Raw genomic sequence first — 27,026 nt, forward strand, 5'->3', positions numbered from 1 at the left:
CTGCAAACGTCGTCGGACTGTTCGTGCAGATGTTTGTTGTGTTGCAAACGTCCCCATCTCTTGACTCAGGGATCGAGGTTCACAGTCAAACACCTCGCTGCACAACTGGACGTGTCTGTTGATAGTGCTGACACTCCAGTCGAACATTTGGTGCACTCAATATCCTGTGCCTGCTGGGTAACTCGCAGCCTGACAAACACCGTACGGAGCAATGAAGGACTGTCTGTGGGGAGATGCCTGAGCGTTACGAGTTTCATCGCCACCATTTTTGTCGAACATTGTCACAGGTGAAGAAACACGGGTTCATCACTTCGAACGGGAAACAAAACGGCAATCCATGCAGTGGCGCCACGCCACCTTCCGTACGAAGAAAGAGTTCAAAGCCGCATCCTCACCCGGAAAAGTTATAATAATGGCCTTCTGAGTCTCTGAAGGAGTTATTCTGTTTGATTTACTCCCTTATAGTGCGACGATCAACCTCTGACGTTGTACCTGATCGTCTTTTTCCGTACCGTTAGACCGTTCGCCTGGTGCAAGTCTTTCGATTTCACGCCACTTCGGCGACTTGCACGTCGATGGGGATGAGATGATGATGATTAGGACAACACAATACCCAGTGCCTGAGCGGAGAAAATGTCCGACCCAGCCGGGAATCGAACCCGGACTCTTAGGATTGACATTCTGTCACGCTGACCACTCAGCTACCGGGGGCGGACTACTGTGCTATCCTTCGGGTATATAAAGAGACGACGTAAGCGTGTTCATCGGCTTCTGTATGACAATACAATGCACCACACAAGTGTGCGCTCTCGATAGGAGCTCACAGAACTTCAGTGAACTGTTCATCCTCCTTCACCTTACAACCCGGTTATCGCAAGTGCCTACTTCCATCTGTTTGGTCCAATTAAGGACTCAACACGCGAAAAGAGGAATGTGGATGTTGGAGAGGTTACTGATGCAGCAAGGTGGCTCCGAGGTCGTCCTGTAGAGTGGTATTATGCGGGTCTTCGAGGTGAACGAAGATTATGCTGAAAAATAGGGTTTTGTAGCCAAAAGAGTGGGAAATAGTATGGTATATGGGGCCCGCCCAGTTGGCTGTGCGGTCTAACGCACAGCTTTCCGGGCGGGAAGGAGCGCCGGTCCCCGGCACAAATCCGCCCGACGTATTTGTGTAGAGGTCCGGATGGTTTTTAGGCGGTTTTCCATGTGCCTCGGCAAATGTGGGCTGGTTCCCCTTATTCTGCCTCCGCTACACTATGTCGGCGACTGCTGCGCAAACAAGTTCTCCACGTACGCGTACACCACCATTACTCTACCTCGCAAACATAGGGGTTATGTGAGACGTTCGCCGGGGGGGGGGGGGGGGGGGGGGGGGGCGTCCACCCGAACCGCATTATAACCCTGGGTTCGGTGTGGGGTGGCGGAGGGATGAAGTGGACTGCGGTAATCGTCGTAGGGTTGTGGACCACTGTTCCTACGTCGTTGCTAGGTCTCCGGTTAACATAACATAACATGGTGTATGGGAATCCTTAACAAAAGGAATCCGCTTTGAGGAAAACGTGTTACATTTGACTGAAACCAGGTAAAGCCGCTAGGAACGAGACTAGGAGACAGCTGCTACAGAGGAAGAGAAGAGCAACTGACCTCGACGCAGGTCTTGCGGTCGTCCTCGAGCAGGCGGTAGCCCGGCGGACAGTAGCACTGCACCCCGAGGTCGGTGTCGGCGCAGAGGTGCGAGCAGCCGCCGTTGTGGTGCAGGCAGCCGGTGGCGAGGCACGCGTGACCGTCGTGCGTCAGCTGCAGGCCCGCGGGGCAGCGGCACGAGTAGCCGCCCGGCCGGTTCACGCACTCGTGGGAGCAGCGCTGCCTGCCGGCGCCGCCCGGCGCGCACTCGTCCACGTCCGTGCACTGCCGCGCCTCGCCGTCCCACCGGTAGCCGTCGCTGCACTCGCAGTGCACCGGCTGGCCCTGCGCCATCCACATGAAACGGACACGTATATTATCGGCCCTGTTGGTAAGTTTGTTCCCCTGGGAATTTTTGGTTCCACAGTTGGTGACAAATGTTTAGCTGCTCGTGCATGCTGACCTGAGCCCATTGTTTTGTTGTGTGGGAAACGTGTAGTTTGTGTGTAAGAGGGAATTAAATTTTTTATGCTGAGATGAGTTAGTGTAGCCGTCAAATTAATAGCTTACGGTTCCCGGAGTGTTGAATATTGGTTTTCAAATATTGGACTATCAGGGTGAAAAGTATTTAAACCGACAAACTCTGTGAGGTTGTAGGGCACATCAAAACAAACATTTTTCCCTAATGTCATTTTTTCCCATGAAATGAAATGTCGTGTGACGAGAGCCTCCCCACGGGTAGACCGCTCGCCTGGTGCAAGTCTTTCGATTTGACGCCACTTAGGCGACTTGCGCGTCGATGGGGATGAAATGATGATGAGGACAACACAACACCCAGTCCCTGAGCTGAGAATATCTCCGACCCAGCCGGGAATCGAACCCGGGCCCTTAGGATTGACACTTTGTCGCGCTGACAGCTACCGGGGGCGGACATATTTTTCCCATGAGCATTATGTAAACCGGTGGAGGGCCTATTACCCTCATCATTTGTTAGAGGCCGTATTACGATCTTCAGTTGTCAGAGGGCGTATTACGCTCTTCAGTTGTAGGCAACTGCTGTCCACCAGTGTAGTAGTGCACGGCTTCCCAACCTGTGGTCCGCGGACCCCTTAGGGGTACGCCGGCTCTTTCTATGGGGTCCGCGGCCGCCTTTCACCAAATCGTGTAAAATCATGAGTAAAATTACTGAATAAAAATGTGAAAAACAAATTCATCACTATTTTTTTTCGTGTGATCCCCAAGCAGCCTTGAGTTTCCTAAGTGACAACGTATACACAGTTTAGTGCCGGAGAGTGCGGCGTCTCTGATCGACTGTTTCGCAACAATACGGGGGTCGTTTGTGCGCCGCCTCATGGCGCTAAATCCGCTGGAACCTTTTACGCATGCGCGAAGCGAGCTTTGTCGACCAATCAAAGCGCTCGCTGGCACGTACACCGTCCCAGGCGTCATTAAATGTTAAACTTGCTTTGTCAGTGCACTACCTATTTCATAAGTCGATTTTTGACCAGTTTATTACTTCTGACATGAATCGGTGACTGAAGTCAGGATCACTAAAGAAGGGTGCAGTTTCTCCATCGCCTTCACAGCAAGGGAAGTTTCCAGTTAAAATGAATGAGGTGAGAGGACGACCAACGGAAGACTTTACATACATTTGAACATTTTTCTTCGTGTTTCACGAACCCCCCCTCCCCTCACACACATCCACACACACACACACACACACACACACACACACACACACACACACACACACACACACACGACTGCTACGAAATATGCATGCTTCTTACACAGTAGTAGCCAAATAGTGGAAGTGAACAGACCATAAGCGGCAGCTTGTCAACAGCGAGCAGTTTGGACGTGTCGTTGATTACTCTTGGAGGAAGACAGCTCCACCGTGTGAAATTTCAATTACCAAGTAATTTTAATCAGGCTATAGTGTTTTGAACAAAGTGAGTAAATCCACTAGTAAGTGTCTGGATACAATGGGAATTCAAATTGGATCGTTAATTTCAAGTTGTTTTCATTCATCTCTAAACCAAAGACTAATGATACTTCGAAAGGGGGGGGGGTGTCATTGGGAACATGGCACTTTCACCAAGAAGCTTTCAGTTCCAATGGGTTTCGCTCTGAAATTTAAAGTTACTGTGCAATTGACAGACTAGGGGTCTGCAATGGACTTTAGACTGAAGACGGGGTCCGCCAAGTGAAAAGGTTGGGGAGCCCTGTAGTAGTGCAGTGTCTCTGTTTACTAATGGAGCGATACACCTGGAGAGAGTACACCGACGTGGTTGTTGCCTACCACAATGGAAGAGCCGCACAGCGGGATTACCAACAAGAATATCCTAACCGCCGTATCCCGCATTATACGACCTTTGTTGCTGTGTACCAACGTCTGCGTGAGACCGGGTCATTTAGCAGATTACCTGGACAGGGACGCCGTCGCATGGTAAGAACGCTGCAATTTCAGGAAGCTGTCTTGCAGCATGCGGGATCCTTCAACCAGCACTCGTGCAACTGCACATAACATGGGGACGAATCAGACGAATGTAAAAACAGTCCTTCGAGAGTAATTGTTACGTCCATTTCACTTACAGCGTGTCCACAACCTGGAACCAGTTGATCATCCACCCAGAGCACAGCTTTTTCAGTGGTACCTAGAACAGTGTGAAATGCATCCTACATTTCCATCCTCTGTGTTGCTTACCGACAAAGCAACGTTCGGGCGTCATGGAGTCTTCAACATGCACATTTCGCATGTTTGGAGTGAGGATAATCCACATTCCACAGTTACTAGCGCTCATCAAGTGCGGTTCTTCGTTAATATGTGGGTCGGTGTCGTTGGGGACTGTTTAATTGGGCCGTATCTGCTACCTAGCCCATTAAATGGCCGGCACTATTACAATTTTCTCGCCAGAGCATTGCCAGAATTGCTGGAAGACGTCCCGCTCCCTACAAGACAACACGTGTGGTTCCAACATGACGGGGAGCCGGCACATTTCAGTCGTTGCGTGCATCGATTCCTGGACCGACGGTTCTCAGAAACGTGCATTGGCAGAGGTGGTCCTGTACCATGGCCTGCTCGATCCTCAGATATGTCCCCTCTGGACTTTTTTGTGTGGGGAGAGATGCACCACCTTGTTCACGCAGCTCCTGTTGCATCAGAAGAGGATCTAGTTACCCAGATAGTAGCAGCAGCACGAACAGTTCAGGATACTCCTGTGGTTTTTGGCCGTGCCAGACACTACATCATCCGACGGTGTAACCTTTTTTCACCTGTCAATGGAGGCATTTTTGAAAATCTACTGTAACTGAAATTGGGTTGTGTTAATGTGTTGTCTCTAGGCCGCAAAAAAATGTATAAGTGTTTGTTGGTTTAATTAATTTGCCGCCAGAGACGTCTTCCTCTACCGGTTTAAATACTCCTCGTAGGAAAAAATATTTGTTTTGATATCTCCTACAACCTCCCAGAGTTTGTCGGCTTAAATGCTTTCCACCCTGTATTACAGTCGTGTGTAGTCGCTGTAGCCAATAGTTCTGGTTATGTTGCTGTAGAGGCGATTATAATAAATCTGTAGATTTTCGTAATTTCGTCCCCGTGCAGTTTCTGTTTACTTCCCAGAGACGAAATTTCGAACTTTTACTGGTTTTAATTGCTATTTTTAAATATTACTTTATTCGTTTGGTATGGGAAAACGCAAGGGAAGAAAAGTGGATTCGAAACATGTTATTGCGAAACATGCTCTTCGTCTACACAGACATACAAATTCATGTGTGACGCAAAAGAAAAGAACTTCAAAACATTGTTCATTCTTGGTCTTCAAGTGATTTGTAATGATGAAAGTGGTTCTAGGCGCTTCAGTCCGGAACCGCGCTGCTGCTACGGTCACTGGTTCGCATCTTGCCTCGGGCATAGATCTGTGTGATGTCCTTAGGTTAGTTAGGTTTAAGTAGTTCTAAGTCTAGGGGGCTGATGACCTCAGATGTTAAGTCCCATAGTGCTTGGAGCCGTCTGAACTTTTTTTGGCTTGCTATGTTAGAATGGGAAAATGCATTTAAATTAATTGTACCTTTGAGGATTTTTATTGGGGACGAAATTACGAACAATTTTTTTGTATTCCTGATTTTGCCATGTCAACGGTTATGACAAATGCTTGCTCTAGTATGTTATAACAATGTAACTTTAACGTCCCTGCAAGTGGAGTATAAATTCAGCTGTATACCGGGTGATCAAAAAGTCAGTAAAAATATCAAAACAGAATAAATCACGGAATAATGTAGATAGAGAGGTACAAATTGACACACATGCTTGTAATGACATGGGGTTATATTAGAACCGAAAAGATACAAAATTTCATAAAATGTCCTACAGATGGCGCTTCGTCTGATCAGAATAGCAATAATTAGCATAACAAAGTAAGACAAAGCAAAGATGATGTTCTTTACAGGAAATGCTCAATATGTCCACTATCATTCCTCAACAATAGTTGTAGTCGAGGAATAATGTTGTGAACACCACTGTAAAGCATGTCCGGTGTTATGGTGAAACATTGGCGTCAGATGTTGTCTTTCAGCATCGCTAGAGATGACGGTCGATCACGATACGCTTGCGACTTCAGGTAACCCCAAAGCCAATAATCGCACGGACTGAGGTCTGGGGACCTGGGAGGCCAAGCATGACGAAAGTGGCGGCTCAGCACACGATCATCGCCGCACGACGCGCGCAAGAGATTATTCACGCGTCTAGCTATATTTTGTTTCTTTTTTTTGTTCTAATAAAACCCCATGTCATTCCAAGCATGTGTGACAATTTTTACCTCTCTATTCACATTATTCCGTGGTTTATTAAGTTTTCAAATTTATACTACTTTTTGATCACCCGGTGTATAACAATATGTAGCCTTTTCCGTAACCTTTCAGAACTTATACAGTTCCTAATATACTAAATTAACGAAATTTGGGACTCCTATCTTGCTGTAGGCTGGAAAGAACCAATGGGACTAAACAACTCTCCGCAATACCCATCCTCCCTAGAGTATTAACCCGTTAACTTAAACAGCAGATCTTGTGAGGTGTTTGGGGGTCTTAGAAATCGGGGACAGGACTCGTCTGATTCCGTGACAGAAGAAGAAATTGGGGTCGATGTGCTACACATAGAGGATCCCTATTAGAGTCAGACATTGAGCTGTAAAACTAACGTAGGCCACTGTAGGGTATCACAAGTAGTGGTTTTCATATTAGCTTTGGTCAGTTAAGATATTAACCGTTTTACATGTACGTTAAGTGTGTTGCATAACTATTCGGTGTTAGCCCATTTCAATCGCTTTGTTCGCGTATGCGACCAGTGGCTTTCTTGATTCCTCTAGAAAGTGGAAGCGGTGGACCATCTAGAAACTGAGCAAGGATATATAAATGGCCAGGACGCCTATGGAAAAGTTTCTTCCACATAGCTTTCCTCCTTTCTGGCAATTAAAAATAAACAGTATTTATAGCAAAATTGAAATAATCCATGTTTAACCCCAATTTTCTTCGAAAATCGTTGATTTGTAACGTGGAACAGAGGGATGCTGCAGCAAAAATAAAGGAAAGACACTACTGGTCATTAAAATTGCTACATCAAGTAGAAATGCAGATGAAAAACGAGTATGTATTGGACAAATATATTATACTAGAACTGACTTGTGATTACATTTTCACGCAGTTTGAGTGCATAGATCCTGAGAAATCAGTACCCAGAACAACCACTTCTGAACGTAATAACAGCCTTGATACGCCTGGGGACTGAGTCAAACAGAGCTTAGATGGCGTGTACAGGTACAGCTGCCCATGCAGCTTCAACACGATACCACAGTTCATCAAGAGTAGTGACTGGCGTATGGTGACGAGCCAGTTGCTTGCCCACCATTGACCAGACGTTTTCCATTGGTGACAGATCTGTATCCAGATAGGTCCTTACAACACCTGCAACATGCAGTCGTGCATAATCCTGCTGAAATATAGAGTTTCGCAGGGATCGAATGAAGGGTAACGACAACTGTTGAAAGTGCTGTCAGTGCCAACGAGAGGTAACCGAGACGTGAAACCAGTAGCGCTCCATACCATCATGCCGGGTGATACGAATACACGCTTCCAATGTGCGTTCACCGCGATGTCACCAAAGCCGGGTGCGACCATCATGATGCTGTAAACAGAAACTGGATTCATCCGAAAAAATGACTTCTTGCCATTCCTGCACCCACGTTCGTCGTTGAGTACACAATCGCCGGCGGTCCTGTCTCTGATGCAGCGTCAAGGGTGACGACAGCCATGGTCTCTCTGACCTGATAGGCCATGCTGCTGCAAACGTCGTCGAACTGTTCGTGCAGATGGTTGTTGTCTTGCAAACGTCCCCATCTGTTGACTCAGGGATCGAGACGTCTCTGCACGACCCGTTTCATCCATGCCGATAATTTGCCTGTCATCCAGACCGCTAGTGATATGAGGCCGTTGGGATCCAGCACGTGGTTCCGTATTACCCTCCTGAACCAAACCGATCCCATATTCTGCTAACAGTCATTGGATTTCGACCAACGCGAGCAGCAGTGTCGCAATACGATAAACCGCAACTGCGAAAGGCTACAATCCGACCTTTATCAAAGTCGGAAACGTGATGGTACGCATTTATCCTCCTTACACGAGGCATCACAACAACGTTTCACCAGGCAACGCCGGTCAGCTGCTGGTTGTGTAGGAGAAATCGGTTGAAAACTTTCCTGATTTCAGCACTTTGTAGGTGTCGCCACCGGCGCCAACCTTGTGTGAATGCTTTGAAAATCTAATCATTTGCATATCACAGCATCATCTTCCTGGCGGTTAAATTTCGTGTCTTTAGCTCGTCATCTTCGTGGTGTGGCAATTTTAATGGCCAGTAGTGTACAAATCTGCCATACAGCGCTAGAAAATTCAGTTACACGAAAAATGTAAAATCAATGAAAATAAAAAACAAAAACATGCCAGCCAGACATTGCTTGGTACCGGAGGAACTGTAGAGGGTAATAACTGTAGAGGAAGACAGCGATTGGAACACATTAAACAATAATCGAGGATTCAATTAGCTTATCTCTTCCACTGTTGTACGGGACGTCTAGAGTCACATCATCGCTGGTCATCAGGGCTCAGGTCGAAGCGGATCTCATCACTGAAGACAATTATACTCCATCCAATGAGATTTCAGGCTGATGACATGCCTGGAGACGCCCCAGACAGCGGTGGGATACTAACTCGCATGTCACCATATGGCCCGACAGCTAGGAGCGAAGGTCTGGAGTACCATTCCCTTTCGTAGCAGAACATCTATGGTTGTCAAAAGCGGCTCCCTTACAGCACAGCGGTACATCGACGATGGTCTGTGCCCCGCCATGGTGCCCTTCATGGCAAGCCATCTTGGTTTTAAATTTCAACAAGATAATGCCCGCCCGCACACGACGAGAGTTTCTATTGCTTGTCTTCGTACTTGCCAAACCCTGTCTTGGTCACCAAACGTCGCCGGATCTATCCCCAGTGGAGAACGTTTGGGGCATTAAGGGCAGGGGCTTACATACTCCATTTGGACAGATTACCAAGCCGAATAACTGCTTCCATATAGGCCTGAGTTGGACCAACGCATTATTGACTTGCTCAATTTCTGAAGCTCGTCTCTTGAAGATATTCATTTTTTTCGAAAATGTAATCATTTGTTTGTCTATACATGCTCATCACATTTGCCTATTTCCGTTAGAGTCGGATAAGTCCTTCGTGGTGTGTAGTGTTTCTATTTCCGTACAACAGTCAGGCAGTCAGAGGTTTCAATTAAACTGGTAAAAGATTGCAGTGTACTAAGGTAACGTTGTATGTTAACACTCTCTATCAGTACTTACCTCTGAATCGCCGCATTGCCTCCAGCATCGTTCGTAGCCCTCGTCCAGTTCGTCGCCCGGCACAGCACATTCTTTCTCGTCGATGCACGTGCTTTGATCACTGTCCAGAACCATCCCTTCAGGACAAGCACACTTGTAGCTCCCATCAAGACTTACACATAAGTGCGAACACAAAGTCTTGTTTTCGTTGGTTCGACAAATATCAGAATCAATACACGTCCTGGAGTCCTTGTTATCAAGGATGTATCCCTCAGGGCAGCTACAAAAGAAGCTGTTTGCCAGATTGGTACAGTTGTGAGAACAACCAGCATATGAATGACCCTCGTCATTCAAAGCACATTCGTCGAAATTATCGCAAGATTTTTGATCGTTCATCAGAAAGAATCCCGGAGCACAGTCACACTTGAAACTCCCAGGCAGATTCCTGCAGTCATGTGCACACCCTGAAATATTACGATGGCATTCATCGATGTCTATGCACGTCTCTTCATCGTCATCCAATTCAAAGCCGTCTGGACACGTACAACGATATTTCCCAGGTTCATTGACGCAGCCGTGTGAACAGTCTACGAACGACGTCCCATTCTCGTCCTTCGCGATACACTCGTCTATGTCTTCGCAAGTTCTACGATCACTTTTAAGGCTGTACCCTTCCGGACACACGCATAAGTAGCTTCCCAGCAAGTTTTCGCACTCATGGGAACACGGATTATTTCCGTTGTTGCATTCGTCTATGTCTTCACATGTGCGTCGATTGCGAGAAAGGGTTAATCCGGCAGGACAATCGCACTTGTAGGAGCCAGGCACATTCTTACACTCGTGACTGCAACCATCGTCTGCTCCTATTTTCTTATACGCTGCGCATTCGTCTATATCTTCGCAGGTTCCCGTGTCGCGTTGTAGGTGGTACCCGTAAGGACACGAACACATGTAACTCCCAGGTATGTTAACACACGAACTTAAGCAGTTAACTTCACTGCTCTCTTCATTACATGTACACACTGGAAAATCATAATCGCATTCGTCGATGTCTACGCAAGTTTCTTCGTCGTCATCCAGTTCGAAACCTTCAGGACATGTACAACGATACGTCCCCGGTTCGTTGACGCAGCCGTGTGAACAATCCACGAACGACGTCCCATTCTCGTCTTTCGCGATACACTCATCTATATCCTCGCACGTTATAAGATCGCTTTTAAGATTGTACCCTTCTGGACACAAGCATAAGAAACTTCCCGGCAAATTTTTGCACTCGTGCGAGCAGGGATTATTTATGAAGTTGTTGCATTCATCAATGTCTTCGCAAGTGCGTAGATTGCGAGACAGCGTAAATCCAGCTGGACATTCGCACTTATAGGACCCTGGCACATTCTTACAGTCGTGGCTGCAACCATCGTCTGCTCCTATTTTCTTGTACGCCTCGCACTCGTCTATATCTTCGCAGACTCCCGTGTCACGTTGAAGGTGGTACCCCATTGGGCACGAACACTTGTAACTCCCAGGCAAATTAATACACGAGTGTAAGCAAACAGTTTCACCACTCTCTTCATTACATTCGTCAATATCCTCGCATGTTTTGTTGTCGTCGCCCACGTAGTACCCTGCTGGACACTTGCACTGGTAGCTCCCAGCAGTATTAGCACAAATATGAGAGCAACCGTGAGCATTGCCTTCTGCGCACTCGTCTACGTCTTCGCAACTCCGTTTGTCATCAGCAAGTGCGAATCCTTTAAAGCACGTGCACCTAAAGCTGCCGTGCTCGTTAACGCAGCCGTGTTCGCAGACAACTCCTGCGCCACTGCCCTCGAGATCCATGCATTCGTCTATGTCCTTGCAAGACAATAAGTCGCCGCCAAGTATCAGGCCCGGAGGACAAGTACAGTGGAAGCTGCCAGGATCGTTAACACACTCGTGGGAGCATCCAGAGGCATCTTCATTGCGTTCGAACTCGGAGCACTCGTCTATGTCCTTACAGTTCAACAAATCGCCGTCCAGCACGAAACCAGTCGGACACGTGCATCGGAAACTGCCTTCGGTGTTGACACACCCGTGAGAACAACCCAGCTCCGTTTCGTTGCTGTCACATTCGTCGTCATCTATGCACGTTCTGTGGTCCTTTGACAAGATATATCCTTCTGGACAGGTGCAAACGAAACCTCCAGGAATGTTGGTGCAGTTGTGGGAACAAACGTCTTTCGCTTCGCCCGCACACTCATCTACGTCATCACACCTGCTCTCACCGTCTGAAAGAACGTATCCAGGTGGACACTTGCAGATAATCTCCCCGTCGTCCCCCACACACTCTTGCGTACACAGTCTACCAGAGCCATCGTCCACATTGCTGAAACAGTTTTCCTCCAGTTCGCATGTTCTGCGATCCCTTTTGAGCAGCTGTCCGTCGGGACATCCACATCTATAGCCACCTTCTTCGTTGACACACTCGTGGGAACAGTTGTGCTCACCGAGGCACTCGTCGACGTCGTTACACGTTCTGGAGTCTTCTCCGAGCGCAAAGCCTGCAGGGCAGTGGCAGCTGAATGAGCCTTCCGTGTTGACGCAGCGGTGGGAGCAGCGCGTCTCGCCGGGGAAGACGTCCTCGTCGGCGGAGCACTCGTCGACGTCCCTGCACGAGCGCTGGTCGTCGGCCAGCCGGAAGCCGTCGGCGCAGTCGCAGCTGAAGCTGCCGATGGTGTTGAGGCAGTCCTGCGCGCAGCGCGCCGCGCCGGACTCGCACTCGTCGACGTCACGGCAGGTGCGCTCGTCCGAGCCGAGCACGAAGCCGGCCGGGCACGAGCACGAGAAGCTGCCCTCGCTGTTGCTGCACTCGTGCGAGCACGACCCGCCGTCTACCTGTAACAACGGCACTATGTTAGCGTTCAGTAAGCGTAACGCTACGGCAACAGTTACAAGTAGGCATCTTCAGTAAACGCGTTAATCAATCTGGGAGGTCTTTGCAACATTTTCGAGAGGGAACGGTTAAACTATTCTGAGGCGGTCAAAAAATTATCGCCCTAGCGGCAAGTACCATCAGGCATCCTTAGAAATCACCTAAGGACTTGGAGTGTGGAAATTTCGTGGGGTATGTACAACAGTGTTCAGCATTGCCATGTAGGTGGTACCTAATGTGTGCGATGCCAAAGTTGAGGAATACTAAAGTAGGTGATAGGCTCCGTGCGTTCGAAACTCGAAACATCAACTTTGAGTATAAGGATTTGAGCCGTGGTAAAAATTTCTGTTTTGAAGAGCGCGCCGCAGTGCGTTGTGTGAAGCAGTCGCTCCCAGTTTCGGGCGGTGGCGCAGCTGCGGCAATCGCAGCTTTGCTGTCTCTCTGGTGGGAAAGGGGAAAGGTTGCCTGTTCACGTGCATTTAATGGGCGCTATGAGCTCGCCAGTCGGTGAGTCTGGGTCTGTCTCTCGTCGCCGGCCGCGGTGGTCTCGCGGTTCTAGACGCGTAGTCCGGAACCGTGCGACTGCTACAGACGCAGGTTCGAACCCTGCCTCGGGCTTGGATGTGTGTGATGTCCTTAGGTTAGTTAGGTTTAAGTAGTTCTAAGTTCTAGGGGACTAATGACCACAGCAGTTGAGTCCCATAGTGCTCAGAGCCATTTGAACCATTTTTCTGTCTCTCATCCCCATTGGTTAGGAAGTTAGTGTCTGTCTGTCGTTCGGAGTGCTAATATGTGTGTCGTTCGGATCAACCTTTAAAGCCGGCAAAATGAGAGTCTTTCCACTCCGCCAGTAAGAGTGGTCGCCCGGTCGGGCCTTAGTTCCTGCATCTGAGTCCACGCGTTAGGCCGCCAGTGTGCTCGAGTTTGTTCAGGCAATGGTCGTTGGCGGTTGCATCGTTCGGTTGGTCGGTCGCGCACTGCGACTCAAGATGACTTGTCCGTCTTGAGCATCGGCGCATGGGAGGTCGCCACGTGAGTCCAGTGGGCCCCGGCGTATAGCGAGGCGTAGTGACTTCGCGGTTGACACGAGAGCAACAGGAGTCAACCCACGACATCGGTCTAGCCGGTTCGAGCCGTGACGCCGTGAGACGGCAGATCGGCGCGCCTTCCTGCGTCCGTTGAAGCAGCTGGCATCGGACGGTTTGGGAGAGCGATCTGGGGGTGCTGCGCAGGTCTTCTAGAGAAATCGCAGTTTATTAGAAGTTAAGTGATTGGCTATATGCAGTCCGGAACCGAGGGACTGCTACGGTCGCAGGTTCGAATCCTGCCTCGGGCATGGATGTATGTGATGTCCTTAGGTTCGTTTGGTTTAAGATCACAGAATGACAAATTTACTCTCCACCTACTGAATGTTTTGCTCCATCTAAAGCACCTCACATGTTGAAACTGCGACCTTTGACGTTAGACTTAGATTTGGGTCATTTGATAGTACTCTCAACTTCTTATAGCGGGGACACAGTTCTAAAGATGACAGTTCATTTGGTTGCAATGGGGTAGATATTTACAGTCGTTTACGTGTTTCGATGTTTTCCTTCGTGATAATTCATTCTTTTGAGTCATAGTTGTCGGTTTCGATCTTCTGTGTCTTGTGTAGCTTGAAATAAGTCCTCCGTATACACGTATACAGATGGTGCTAGGATCGCGTACGAAAGGTATAAGAGGGCAGTGCTTTGGCGGAGCTGTCATTTGTATCCAGACAACTCGTGTGAAACATGCCCGACGTGATCGTAGCACCACGACAGGAGTTAACAGACTCTGAACACGGAACAGTAGTTGGAGCTAGACGCAAGGAACATTAAATTTCGCAAATCGTTAGGGAATTCAGTGTTCCTAGATCTAGAATTTCAAGACTTTGCCGAGAATACCAAATTTCAGTCATTTACTCTAACGACGGGCAACTTAGTGGCCGATAGTCTTCGCATAACTACCGAGAAGAGCGGCGTTTTCGTAGAGTTGTCAGTGCTAACAGACAAGAAACAATGAGTAAAATAACAGCAATATTGGATATAAGACGTAAGAAGAACATATCCGTTAGAACAGTGCTTCGAAATTTGGCGGTAATGGGCTATTTCACAGCATTTCTTCGGCTTCGAATCTCAGGGACTGGAGCAGAATTGTCTTCAGTGATGAGTCCCAGTCCGAAATGGACCTCGATGAGTAGCGAAGTCACCCATGGCACTCCTACTGCACAACGGTACGACAACGATATTCTAATATCAGATTTGTGGACACTCATGGCAGGCCAACCTGGGATTACATTTCAGCAAGATAATGCCCACCCACACAAGCGCGAGAGTGTCTGCTGCCTGTGTTCGTGCTTGCCAAACCCTGCCTTGGCCAGAAAGGTCGTTGGATCTCTCACCAACTGGGAACATTTGGTACATTACCAGCAATGCCTTCAACGAACTAGCGATTTTGACGATCTAACGCGTCAACTGGATAGAATTTGGCACAATGTCCCTCAGGAGGACATCCCACAACTCTGTCATTCAATGCCAAGCCGAATAGCAGCTTGAGTAGGGGCCATAGGTGGAACAACGCGTAATTGTCTTGCTCAGTTCGCGAAGCACTTTCCCTGAATATATCATCGAATTTTCCGAATATGGAGTCTTTCGTTTGTCTACACATGTACGTCCCGTCTACCGATTTACGCCCCATTTGGACATTTTTGTACTTAGAATATTTTTTTACTGTAGATACCGTCGCACGTGATTTGTCTCTGATAGCGTAATCGAACAGTGGTGGATCTCGCCATCCATTTCTCCGTGAAACTTTATATTTATTTACGTTGGGATTCACAGCCAGACCCTGCAGAAATCGTAGATCTTCTGCCGGTTTTCCAGTTGCTTCGTCATCCGTCGTTATCCACAGGATTATTAATATCAAAAGAACACTTTAACGGCCATTTAGAATTCTCTAAATTACCTTTCCAGCCGTTCATTGTCCCGGTAGCTCAGTGGTAAAAAAAAAAGTAAAAGTGGTCAGCGCAACAGAATGTCGATCCTAAGGGCCCGGGTTCGATTCCCGGCTGGGTCGGAGATTTTCTCCGCTCAGGGACTGGCGCAAATCGCCGAAGTGGCGTCAACTCGCAAGACTTGCACCCGGCGAACGGTTTACCCGACGGGAGGCCCTAGTCACACGGCATTTATATCTGTCGATTATGTACCGTTTAGAAGGACGTGTTTAGTTCTACTTGCAACAAACCGATACCTCGAAAGCTCGTATTTTGTTCATAAAAGTGCGGACGCCTTCCGGAAATCAAAGGCCAAGGAATCAACATTAGTGCTTTCTAACTGCCCACTGCGTATGAAGAGTAGCCAGCAGCAGACGCAGGCGGCTCCAGCGCTGATGGGTCGTACCTCGGCGCTGTCGGCGGCGCACTCGTCGACGTCGACGCAGCGCTGCTGGTCGTCGGCGGCGACGTCGCTGTCCTGCGGCTGCGCAGTGGCGCCCTCGGCGGGCTGGTAGCCGGTCGGGCAGGCGCAGCGGAAGCCGCCGGGGAAGTTGTGGCAGCCGTGCAGGCAGCCCGCGTCGCCGCCCTCCGCGCACTCGTCGATGTCTGCGCAGGGAAACGGTTGCTGCTCACGAGGCGGACACAGCTGGGGTGACAGGAGTCATAGCATAGCGGTATGCACGTACAAAGCTGGCGATAGTATCGTGTACACAAGGAATGAATGGGCAGTACATATGAAAAGTTTTCGACCTGATTGTAGCCACAGGACGGCATTTAAAAGACTATGAACACGGAATGATAGTGGCAGCCAGCCGCATGGGAAATTCCACTTCACAGAACGATAGGAAATCAACATCCCGCGATCCACAGTGTAATTGGTGTGCCGAGAATATCACATATCAGGCATTATGACTCGTCACTGACAGCGCAGTGGTCGACGGTCTTCACATAACGACCAAGGGCAGTGGTGGTTGCGTCGAGTTGACAGTACTAAGAGAGAAGCTCGAAAGAGTTCAAATGGCTCTGAGAAATATGGGACTTAACTTCTTAGGTCATCAGTCCCCTAGTACTTAGAACTCCTTGAACGTAACAAACCTAAGGACATCACACACATCCATGCCCGAGGCAGAATTCGAACCTGCGACCGTAGCGGTCTCGCGGTTCCATACTGAAGCGCCTAGAACCACTCGGCCACGCTGGCCGGCGTCCTATCGTATATCACTGCTCAAGTGTGGGTGACCCGAACCAAGTGGGACCCGCAACGGATATTGAACGTATTCAGAGAAGGCAGCACTACTGGTCAGAGGTTTGTCTGCTCCCCAGGAGAGTGTCACAGAGATGATACAAGAACTAATTTCAAAATCTTTTGTAGATGACTTAAATTATCCCAAGGAAGTCTGCTAACCGAGTTTCGAGAACCGGCACTACATGATGACTCTATGAAGATATTACAACCTCCTATACGTTACTCCATAAGGTATCGTGAAGACAAGATTAGATTAATTACAGTGTGCTCTGAGGAACTTTAACAAGCGTTCTTCCCGTGCCCCATTCTAAATGGATTTGGAAAGAAACCCGAATAACTGATACGATGGAATGTACCCTCTGCCATGCGCTCCACAGTGGTTCGCAGAGTATAAATGTAGCTGTAGATATAGACGGCGATGGCGCTTGGCTGAATATTATGGAGAAAACTGGAATTGTGTAAGTGGCTTGCCTTACCCGGCCGGCTTTAGAGAGAAGCAACACAGTGTGAAATAACCGCAGAAATCAATGTGGGAAGTACGACGGACGCATCCATTATTATAGTCGTAATGAGCTGTGGCAGCAGACTACCGACGCGACTACCTTTGCTAACTGCACGATTTCGCCTTCAGCGCCTCTCCTGTGCTCGTGACCACATCGGTTGGACCGTAGACCACTCGAAAACCGTCGCCTTGTCACACGAGTCCCGATTTCAGTTGGCCAACACCTGATGGTAGTATTCGAGACTGGCGCAGTCTTCACGAAGTCTTGCAACCAAGTTTCAATAAGGCACTCTGCAAGCCGACGGTAGCTCCATAATGGTCATGGGTCCTGTGGTCCAACTAAAACGATAATTGCTACAAATGACTATACTCGCCTGCTTGGAGACCATTTGCAGCCATTCATGGACTTCATGTCCACAAACAATGTTGTGGCGTTTCACTGGGCCACAGCTGTTCGCGATTAGCTTGAAGAACATACTGGACAATTCGAGCGAATAATTTGGCCACACAGATCACCCGACATGAATCCCATCAACCATTTATATATTCACATAATCGAGAGGACAGTTTGTGTACAAAATCTTGCACCGGCAATCCTTTCTCAGTTATGGACGGCTGTACAGACAACATGACTTAATATTTCTGCAGGGAACTTTGACGACTTGTTGAGGTCATGCCACGTGGAGTTCTTGAACTACGGCTGGCGAAACGAGATCCGATACGATATTAGGAGGTATCTTATGGCTTCCGTCATCTCAGTGCATGGCCTAACTGGTCACTGTCACACGTTGTAGTCAGTAATTGCTAAACGGAACGCCAGGAATTACCATCCATTTTAGGCGAGACTCACAAGGCCAGATAGAATCGGACAAATCCACGTATGTATTTCCGAGAGCCAACCCACTTATATGGTTCCAGTTTTCTCCATAATACTTACCCAAGTGACATCGCCGTCTACATGTACAGCTACATTTATACTCTACGAACCACTGTGGAGTGCATGTCAGAGGGTACATTCCATCGTATCAGTTATTCGGATTTCTTTCCAGTTCCATTTAGGATGGGTCACGGGAAGAATGCTTGTTTAAGTGCCTCAAAGCACATTGTAATTAATCTGAACTTGTGCTCACGATACCTTCTGGAGCGATATATAGGAGGTTGTAATATCTTCCTAGAGTCATAATGTAGAGCCGGTTCTCTAAAGTCGGTAAGCAGGCTTCTTTGGGGTAGTTTACGTCATGTACAAAAGTTTGTGAGATTAGTTCTTGTATCATCTCTGTGACACTCTCCTGGGAAAGAAACAAACCTCTAACCAGTCGTGCTGCCTTTTCGGTATACGTTCAATATTACTTGTGGCTGCTGCTTGGTTCGGGTCGCCTACACTTGAGCACTTGTGACGCTCTAGTGATTTGTAAGCAGTCTCCTCTGTAGACTCACTGCATTTCCTTCGTATTTTTTGCACTAAATACAATTCTGGTGACTGGTTTACCAACGACTAAGCCTACGAGATTATTGCACTTCATGTCCCTATTAAGTGTTACATACAAGTTTTTTATGAATTTATAGAGTCCATTTGTGACTCACTATTATTATATTCATAGGATACTACATTATATAAGTGTTTCGTGAAGTGCTCACTTTTACGTTTCTGAAAACTTAAAGCAAGCTGGCAGTCACTTCACCACTCTGAAATCTTATCTTGGTCTCACTGAATATTTGTACAGCTCCATTTCAACCTGCACTTTATAATAGATAGCTGCATCATTTGCGAAAAGTGTTAGGTTGTTATTAACGTTTTCCGCAAGATCATTAATACACAACATGAACAGCATTGGACCCAGCACATTTCCCTGGAGTATACCCGAAATTCCTCCTACATCTGTCAATGACTCTCCAGCCAAAATAGCATGCTGCATCCTCCATACCAAAACTCCATCGGGTCACAAATTTGGTCTCTTACCCCGTATGAACGTACTTTTGATAACCAGCGCGGATGTTGTACTGAGTCAAATGCTTTCCACAAATCGAGTCACTGCAACTGCCTGACGGCCTTCATCTATGGCTTTCCGGATATCATGTGAGAAAAGTGCAAGTTGGTCTTCACACCATATATGTTTTCGAAATGCATACTGGTTGGCACGGAGGAGGCCGTTCTGTTCCAGATATCTCACCGTCCTTGTCAAGTGTTGCCAGCGATGGCATTAGAGGTGCGATATGTCAGGTCACCGCTCACCAAGACTACTAGTACCGACATCGAAATATTTTTCAGAGAAATACAAAGCATATCAAATAGAACACAATGTCGACACAAATAAGTGTCATAAATCACGTGTACGAAAACTCCTACAACATTTTAGCTTATATGAGACATTATATTGACTGTGAGACATGAGGAATGTGAAATGGCACACTATTTTCCGCTAAAATAATCTAAGGTCATGGAATATACATGCACAGTTTCCAAACTGACACGGAATATGTAACTACAAGCAGAATGATATAAACTCTAGGTTAATCCGCCAATATTTGGTTGGCATGGGAGCGGAGAGCGCTGCCGTAAGCTTCCTGATCGCGAAGGAACTAAGGAAGTCTAGCGTTCGGTCGACGTCGCTGTCTTTAGAACCGGCCTGATCACCAGTGTTTGCGTCAGTGTCCTGGATTAAGTGCCAAATCTCCCCACAGTGTGTGGTGGAGTAAGGAGGTGTAACAAACGCTGTTGCAGTGTGCTCCTCTGTGGTATTCTAGAGCAATAGGCTATGTTCCGGCTCGGGGTTTTACTTCCTTCCACCCCCCCCCCCCCCCCACACACACACACACATACAGCCATTCACTTAACAGAGGTACTTGCGACCAACTCTCACAAATTACACGAGAGAAGAAATCTCTTTCCAATTAGGCTGCGGAAACAAGCCTTCGGAGTCTCCCAGACACGAATACCGAACCATTCTTTCTCACTTTCTTTGTGACGTGTTTCGCTTTGGTAGTAACAATTATCATTTGGTTATTATACTTCGTGTCAATGCATTCTGAGTGCACGATATGTACTGTCGTAAAGAGAAGTTATTTATGCGTATTTTGACTAGATTACAAAATCCACAAAATAAATAAATTGTCGTTTTTTACGGTTTTTCGTCGTTTCATAGCTTTTTGTATGTTCTTTAAGATATACGTCCATGAAAGTAAATGAAAGGCTGTATGATTTAGGCCACACACATTTGGCCCCTTTTTATTCTGACGCATACTCAATGGCCCACAATGGATGTTTCTTTTATATATATAATAAATGCGTTATACGGTGCGTTATACGATTAAAGATACGTCTGTGTATTACAAATGACGCTGACGTTTATCGACTAATAAAGTCATCAGAAATCAAAACAAACTGCAAAGCGATTTAGAAAAGATATCTGAATGGTGCGTAAAGTGGAAGTTGACCCTAAATAAAGAAAAGTGTGAGGTCATCCACTTGAGTGCTAAAAGGAACTCGTTAAACTTCGGTCACACGATAAATCAGTCAAATCTGAAAGCCTTAAATTCAACTAAATACCTAGGCATTACAATCACGAACAACTTAAATTGGAAGGAACTCATAGAAAATGTTGTGGGGAAGGCCAGCCAAAGACTGCGTTTTATTGGCAGGACACTTGAAAAATATAGCAGATCTACTAACGAGACTACCTACACTACGCTTGCCCGTCCTCTTTTAAAAAACTGCTGCGCGATGTGGGAACATTACCAGATAGGACTGACGGGGTACATCGAAAAAGTTCAAAGAAAGGCAGCACGTTTTGTATTATCGCGAAGTATGGGAGAGAGTGTCACTGAAATGATACAGGGCTTCGGCTGGACATCATTAAAAGAAAGGCGTTTTTCGTTGCGACGAATATTCTCACGAAATTCCAATCACCAACTTTGTTGACACCGACCTACGTAGGGAGGAACGATCACCGCGATCAAATAAGGGAAATCAGACCTCGTACGGGAAGATATAGGTGTTCATTCTTTCCGTGGGCTATACGAGATTGAAATACTAGAGAATTGTGAAGGTGATTCGATGAACTCTCAGCCAGGCACTTAAATGTGATTTGCAAAGTACCCACGTAGATGTAGATGTACAATTCATTTTATTCGCCTGTTGTTAGGCGAAGAACAGCCTTTGTGGCGCATGTTTCGAAAGATTAATTTACTATTTGCTTCTGTTTACAATTTTCTGACTTATTAATCTGTATGTGTCATCCTGGACTTGTACGTAGTTGGTCTATATAAACGAAGATGTCCGATTCTGACCGTTTTTGGAAGTCGTTCGAATTGAACACTTCAAATTCACTGTTCATTGTGTGCTGATTGTGTGTCTTTACCATATATAGTGTTACCAACTGTCGTTGTGTGGTTTTCGTTGTTTTGCTTGTGTGTGGTGTCTGTAGGTATTTGCCATCCGATCATCTGTTATATTTGTGCAAGTGCTATCGTGTGTGTGTGTGTGTGTGTGTGTGTGTGTGTGTGTGTGTGTGTGTGTGTGTGTGTGTGTGTGTGAGTTGGTGGTGTGTGGGGTTTAGAAGGATGTTGGTGGCTGGGTATCTGGGTGGATAGGTTGGTGTTTATCTTATGGCTGTGGCGAAGATTAAATTATTATTTGGTCTAGCTATGTTCAGATTCTCTTCGTTATTGTTTTAGTGGGTAACATGATCGGTCAGTTGATACTTATATTGATTTGGTCATTTTTACTTTCTTGCTCATTTAAAGGACTCTTTCTATGTGTAAGCTTTCGTACAATGTTAGACGTTTTCTGCTGTAGTTCTTCGTTCTAATAATTTTATATTCTTGTCATGTTAGATGTTAGTCTTTAGCATTACAGGGTTGTTGCAATTATTTGTTTTTTACTATAAGCTGTACCTTTTCTTATCCTTTCTTCATTCATTTTTATTCACCCATTATATAACGTGTTGCAGAGCTGCTACTTTGAAGTGTTGTGAATGGCTCCATGTGACGTGTATCACTGTGTCTTTTGCTGTTGCTTTTCTGTAAATGTCACATTTATACTTGTTACTGTGGCTCTTTAGTGTTGTATCGAAGGTGTTTATTTGTTTTTGCATTTATTTTTCCATATACTGTAAATAATCAACCGCAAAATCAAAACACAACTAAAGAAAATCAGCAGCAGACACAAGCACTACATATCTCTACGAACAACATTGCACCAAACAAAAGTACATCAACACTTCTGACATAGTCAAACCAACAAAGAGGAGTAGCTCATTATAACATATAAACACAAATCAACACAAAAAACAACAAATTTACTGAAGAAACAAGGCTCGCTCACTTTATGTATCAGGAAAAATTTTCCAGCAACAGTTGCAATCAACAGAAGTAAAAACAAACAAATACCAAGGAGCCAGTGTATAGGAGTTAGAATGTAAAGACTGTGAATCAGTGTATCTGGGCATGAAAGGCAGATATTTCAATAGTAGACACAGAGCATACATACGGATATGGAAGTATGAAAACATCCATTCTAACTTCGATGAATACCAAATAAAGCATGGATATAAAGAGTCCAACGTGAAACAGGTTATGAAAATTATTAGAAACAAGAATTACAAAACAACTCCCAACATCACAGGAAAACTTTCACGTACAAAGATCTCTGACAATGAACAGTAAAGTAATAAATGATCAAATCAACATAAGTAACAACTCGCAGATCATGTTAGCCACTAAAACAATAAAAAACAGATGTAGAACGTCACCAGACTAAATGATCACTTAATCTGACACAATACTCACAAAAAAACCTCTCCCACAAACACAGTCACTAACACAAAAACACTATCTCTCTCTCTCTCTCTCTCTCCCTCTCCCTCTCCCTCTCCTTCCACCCTCTCCCCCTCCCCCCCACAAACACACATACAAGTATTACAGACGCACGAATATCTAACTACGTACAAATACCACAACACAGACGAAAGGATAAAGAAATTCATATAGCGACAGATGGCGACACTGTACACAGTAAATTTAAAAAAAAAACAAGACACGAGGACCCCGTATCGTCGAACAAACAAACTGTTAAACTGAAATGTGTTCGAAAAATAGCGAAAATAGGGTATCCTGGCGTACTCAGCTCAACTAAATACTACAACAGGACGACACATATGGATCAATAAGATAACAAAATAGTAAGCAGAACCAAATAATAAGTGTAAGCTATCGCAACTTGCACCGCTAAAATTGTTCCTCACCTAACGATAAAATAGTATCAAAATCTGTGATAAAGCAACAAATTTGCAATCATAATATAAATTCAAAGCCAATGAAGATGCTTCACAAACAAAAAAGGCAGCCTTTCATTTATTTACATAGACAAATCACATCACAAAAAACAAACAATTTGTGTTTATCACTGGTTTCAGACATCTTGTGTTTCAGTGTAGATAAACACTTCTTCATAATTCAGATAGAAACTTCCCTTAACACAAATCTTTCTTATCCAGTGGTACAAGTGACAACCTTGTGCAAATGGAATGCGGTCATACCAGTCTAACTACTTTCATACAGTTTTTTTGTATGTCATCTAATACGCACTGTAGATGGACGATAATCCATGATCATTAGACGTTTCGCCTTATGTGAACTTGTCTCGTCTTCATTTTCTGTTCAGACAATTAAGAGTTGTTCTGTTGTGTTGACCACTTGGTAACATGCTAGCGGCCAAAACTCATGTGGCACAGAGTATACTTCATGCAGCTGGAACCGTTCAAATTAGGATAAAGCAAGAAGAAGATGTGGCGTCGCCATGCGTTGCGAGCATTTAGCTTAAGAGGATTTAGTATTTATGTTGCTGTTATTTATGTCACTAAGTGAATAACTAACATGCACGGGCAGCTCCACCACCCTCGGTACTTATTGTATTCCTGTGTCGACACTATATGCCCAGTAATTACATTGTGCTCATATACCGGGTGATCAAAAAGTCAGTACAAATTTGAAAACTAGATAAATCACGGAATAATGTAGATAGAGAGGTACAATTTGACACACATGTTTGAAATCACAAGGGGTTTTATTAGAACCAAAAAAATACAAAAGTTCAAAAAATGTCCGACAGATGGCGCTTCATCTTATCAGAATAGAAATAATTAGCACAACAAAGTAAGACAAAGCAAAGATGATGTTATTTATAGGATATGCTCAATTTGTCCACCGTCTTTCCTCAACAATAGCTTCAGTTAGGAATAATGTTGTGAACTGTTGTCCGGAGTTATGGTGAGGCATTAGCGTCGGATGTTGTCTTTTAGCATCTCTAGAGGTGTCGGTCGATGACGATACACAAAGCCAATAACCGCACGGACTGAGGTCTGGGGACCTGGGAGGCCAAGAATGACGAAAGTGGCCGCTGAGCACACGATCATCACCAAACGACGCGCGAAATAGACCTTTCACGCGTCTAGCAATATGGGTTGGAGCGCCATCGTGCATTAACATCGTACGTTCCAGCAGGTGTTTATCAGCCAGTCTGGGGATGATGCCATTCTGCAACATATCGGCGTACCTCTCACCCGGCACGGTAGCAGTTACAAAACCAGAATCACGCATTTTCTTGAAGAAATAAGGCCCGATAACGGTAGGAGTGGTAAATCCAACCCATACCGTGAATTTCTCGGCGTGCAATGGAGTTTCCACGACAGTTCTAGAATTTTCGGTACCCCAAATTCTGCAGTTGTGGGCGTTGACATACCCTCGGAGCGTGAAATGAGCTTCGTCGGTCCACAACACGTTACTCAACCAATCGTCATCTTCCGCCATCTTTTGAAACGCCCACTCCACAAATGCTCTCCGCTTCATGATGCCGACGATAGATTTTGTACGGATAGCATCGAAGGGTACGCCTCAGTGCCAAGCAAACAGTAGTGTATGGAATGCCGGTGCGACGTGCGACTGCACGAGCGCTGATTTGCCCGTGCGTAGACGAAACCGCTAGTCACCATTTCCTCCTGAACTGTCTCAGCAGCATTACACCTTGTGCTCGGTCGGCCACTACGGGGTCTATCGTCTAAACATCCCGTGCCTTCGAACTTCGAAATCATTCTCGCCACAGCAGCATTTTTTAACGGACCTTTACTCGTTCGAATCCCCTTCCTATGACAATAGGATCGTAACGCTGAACTAGCACATTCCCCATTCTGATAATACAGCTTCACTAAAACCGCCTTTTCAGGTAACGCCAACATGCTGAGAGTGCTGGCGCATCTGATTCTCTCTCTCATTACAGCTTCTTTTGTACACGATTGTCATGAACAGTCACTGAAGTTTTGCTTTCCAGCGCCATCTGTCGGACATTTTGTGAACTTTGTTTTTTTCGGTTTCAATGAAATCCCATGTCATTCCAAGCATTTACCTCTTTATCTACATTATTCCGTGGTTTACTAACTTTTCAAATGTATACTGACTTTTTGATCACCTGGTATGTAGCTGCAATAATTTGCTGTACATTCGAAGCCTATGTGCGTCTCTTATTGCAAACCTCTGGTGCAGTCTACAAATATTACTTGATTTACCTTAAATGAATAAAATGGCATTTTGGTTGTACGCACATAAGAAAAGGGCGGCTTGTGTCCGTTAGACTGATAATGTAGTGCTAGGTGTCCCACAAATAATAAACAAATAAAATGAGCGATGTTAAGAGTAGGGGAGAGTGTTGTCCTATGGAACACAATTCTTCAGACTCTTCTCTAGCTACAGTACACATAGAAGTTTAAAATATTCTCTTACTGAGTTTTGAAATGGCAGCATTCACTTGATGGGTGCTGCAGTGTGTGTCATGTATGGCATTTTGATCTATATTGGCAACAGCCGAACTAGGTTGGCGGTAACTCTTTGTCCCTGCGCAGCGGAGCACTTCCGCTTTAAATTGGTTTATGCAGGTGAACGAGTGAGCTTTGAAGGAAGAAGGAACTTGCAGCACGATGTGAAACAGTCTTGCCGCCGGACAGTGGAGGACAGTACGCTGGTTGTCGCTAGTGGCGTGCACGTTCGAAGCGCCACTGTTTGTTTACTGGATGCTGCGCTTGACAGGGCGGTTAGCGGTTCGCTCGGTGTATATGGGATACACAGTGGCTTGCAGCAGGCGGCCTGCATATAACGTGTCTCTGGAGGGCGGATGCGTGAAGTGGACTGCAGCTGTTGTGTTGGTGGAATATTGGCTGCAGGTGAGGTCGCTCAGCAATATTAGTGTCGTCGGGTTTTCAGAGCTACAGTATTAGAAGGTGCGTCTATTTCTTGCTACTGATCATGCAGATTAAAATTGGTGGTCTGTAATGATGTAGCTGTATTTTCGAGATCAGATAGCTGCTGAGAATATATTTGCTAAATGTACTTAGTATACAAACAATTAGTTCAGGACCACTTGCTGAAAGGGTTATTTAGAGGCCGGTATTACACCACGTCACTGGCTAGAATAATTAAAGTTGAATCAATAACTGTGTTAGTGAGTTCAAGGAGATTGTTTATGCAGATGGCAAATACTGAGCTGTACTGAGCAGTTTCGGTTGTAAGAGCGGAGATTGCGTTATATTTCCGTGGACTGACATAGACGCTTGCTGGATTCTAATGGACATGTTGATATAAAGCACTGGCAGGGACACGATCAGCTATTTATAAAAAAAGGGAAACTATCTTCCAACTCAGATTATGTCCTAGTCTTTGAGTATAATAACTATCCAGTGCTATAGACAATTATCGTTTTGTATTGGTATCAGCTGCTAAGTTTATGTGGGCCTCATAAGTCAGTATAAGAGAGGCAGTTCTTTACTCTTTACGTAAACACCATTGAAACTTATTGTAGGATAAGGTTTTGGTTC

The 27,026-nt window shown here is 45.9% G+C and overlaps 1 protein-coding gene across 1 annotated transcript in view; it reads right to left on the reverse strand.

Moving 5' to 3' along the window:
* LOC126269980 (fibrillin-3-like) overlaps window positions 1–27,026 on the reverse strand; it is a 737,299-nt gene that overhangs the window by 106,074 nt on the left and 604,199 nt on the right. Inside the window, exons 11-13 of the mRNA XM_049974034.1 lie at window positions 15,825–16,024; window positions 9,519–12,368; window positions 1,645–1,968 (exon numbers count right to left, since the gene is read on the reverse strand). Coding sequence (XP_049829991.1) covers window positions 1,645–1,968; window positions 9,519–12,368; window positions 15,825–16,024 — 3,374 coding nt within the window. The remainder of the gene's footprint in view (window positions 1–1,644; window positions 1,969–9,518; window positions 12,369–15,824; window positions 16,025–27,026) is intronic.

This window comes from Schistocerca gregaria, chromosome 1 (assembly GCF_023897955.1).
Source record: "Schistocerca gregaria isolate iqSchGreg1 chromosome 1, iqSchGreg1.2, whole genome shotgun sequence".
Classification (NCBI taxonomy): domain Eukaryota; kingdom Metazoa; phylum Arthropoda; class Insecta; order Orthoptera; family Acrididae; genus Schistocerca; species Schistocerca gregaria.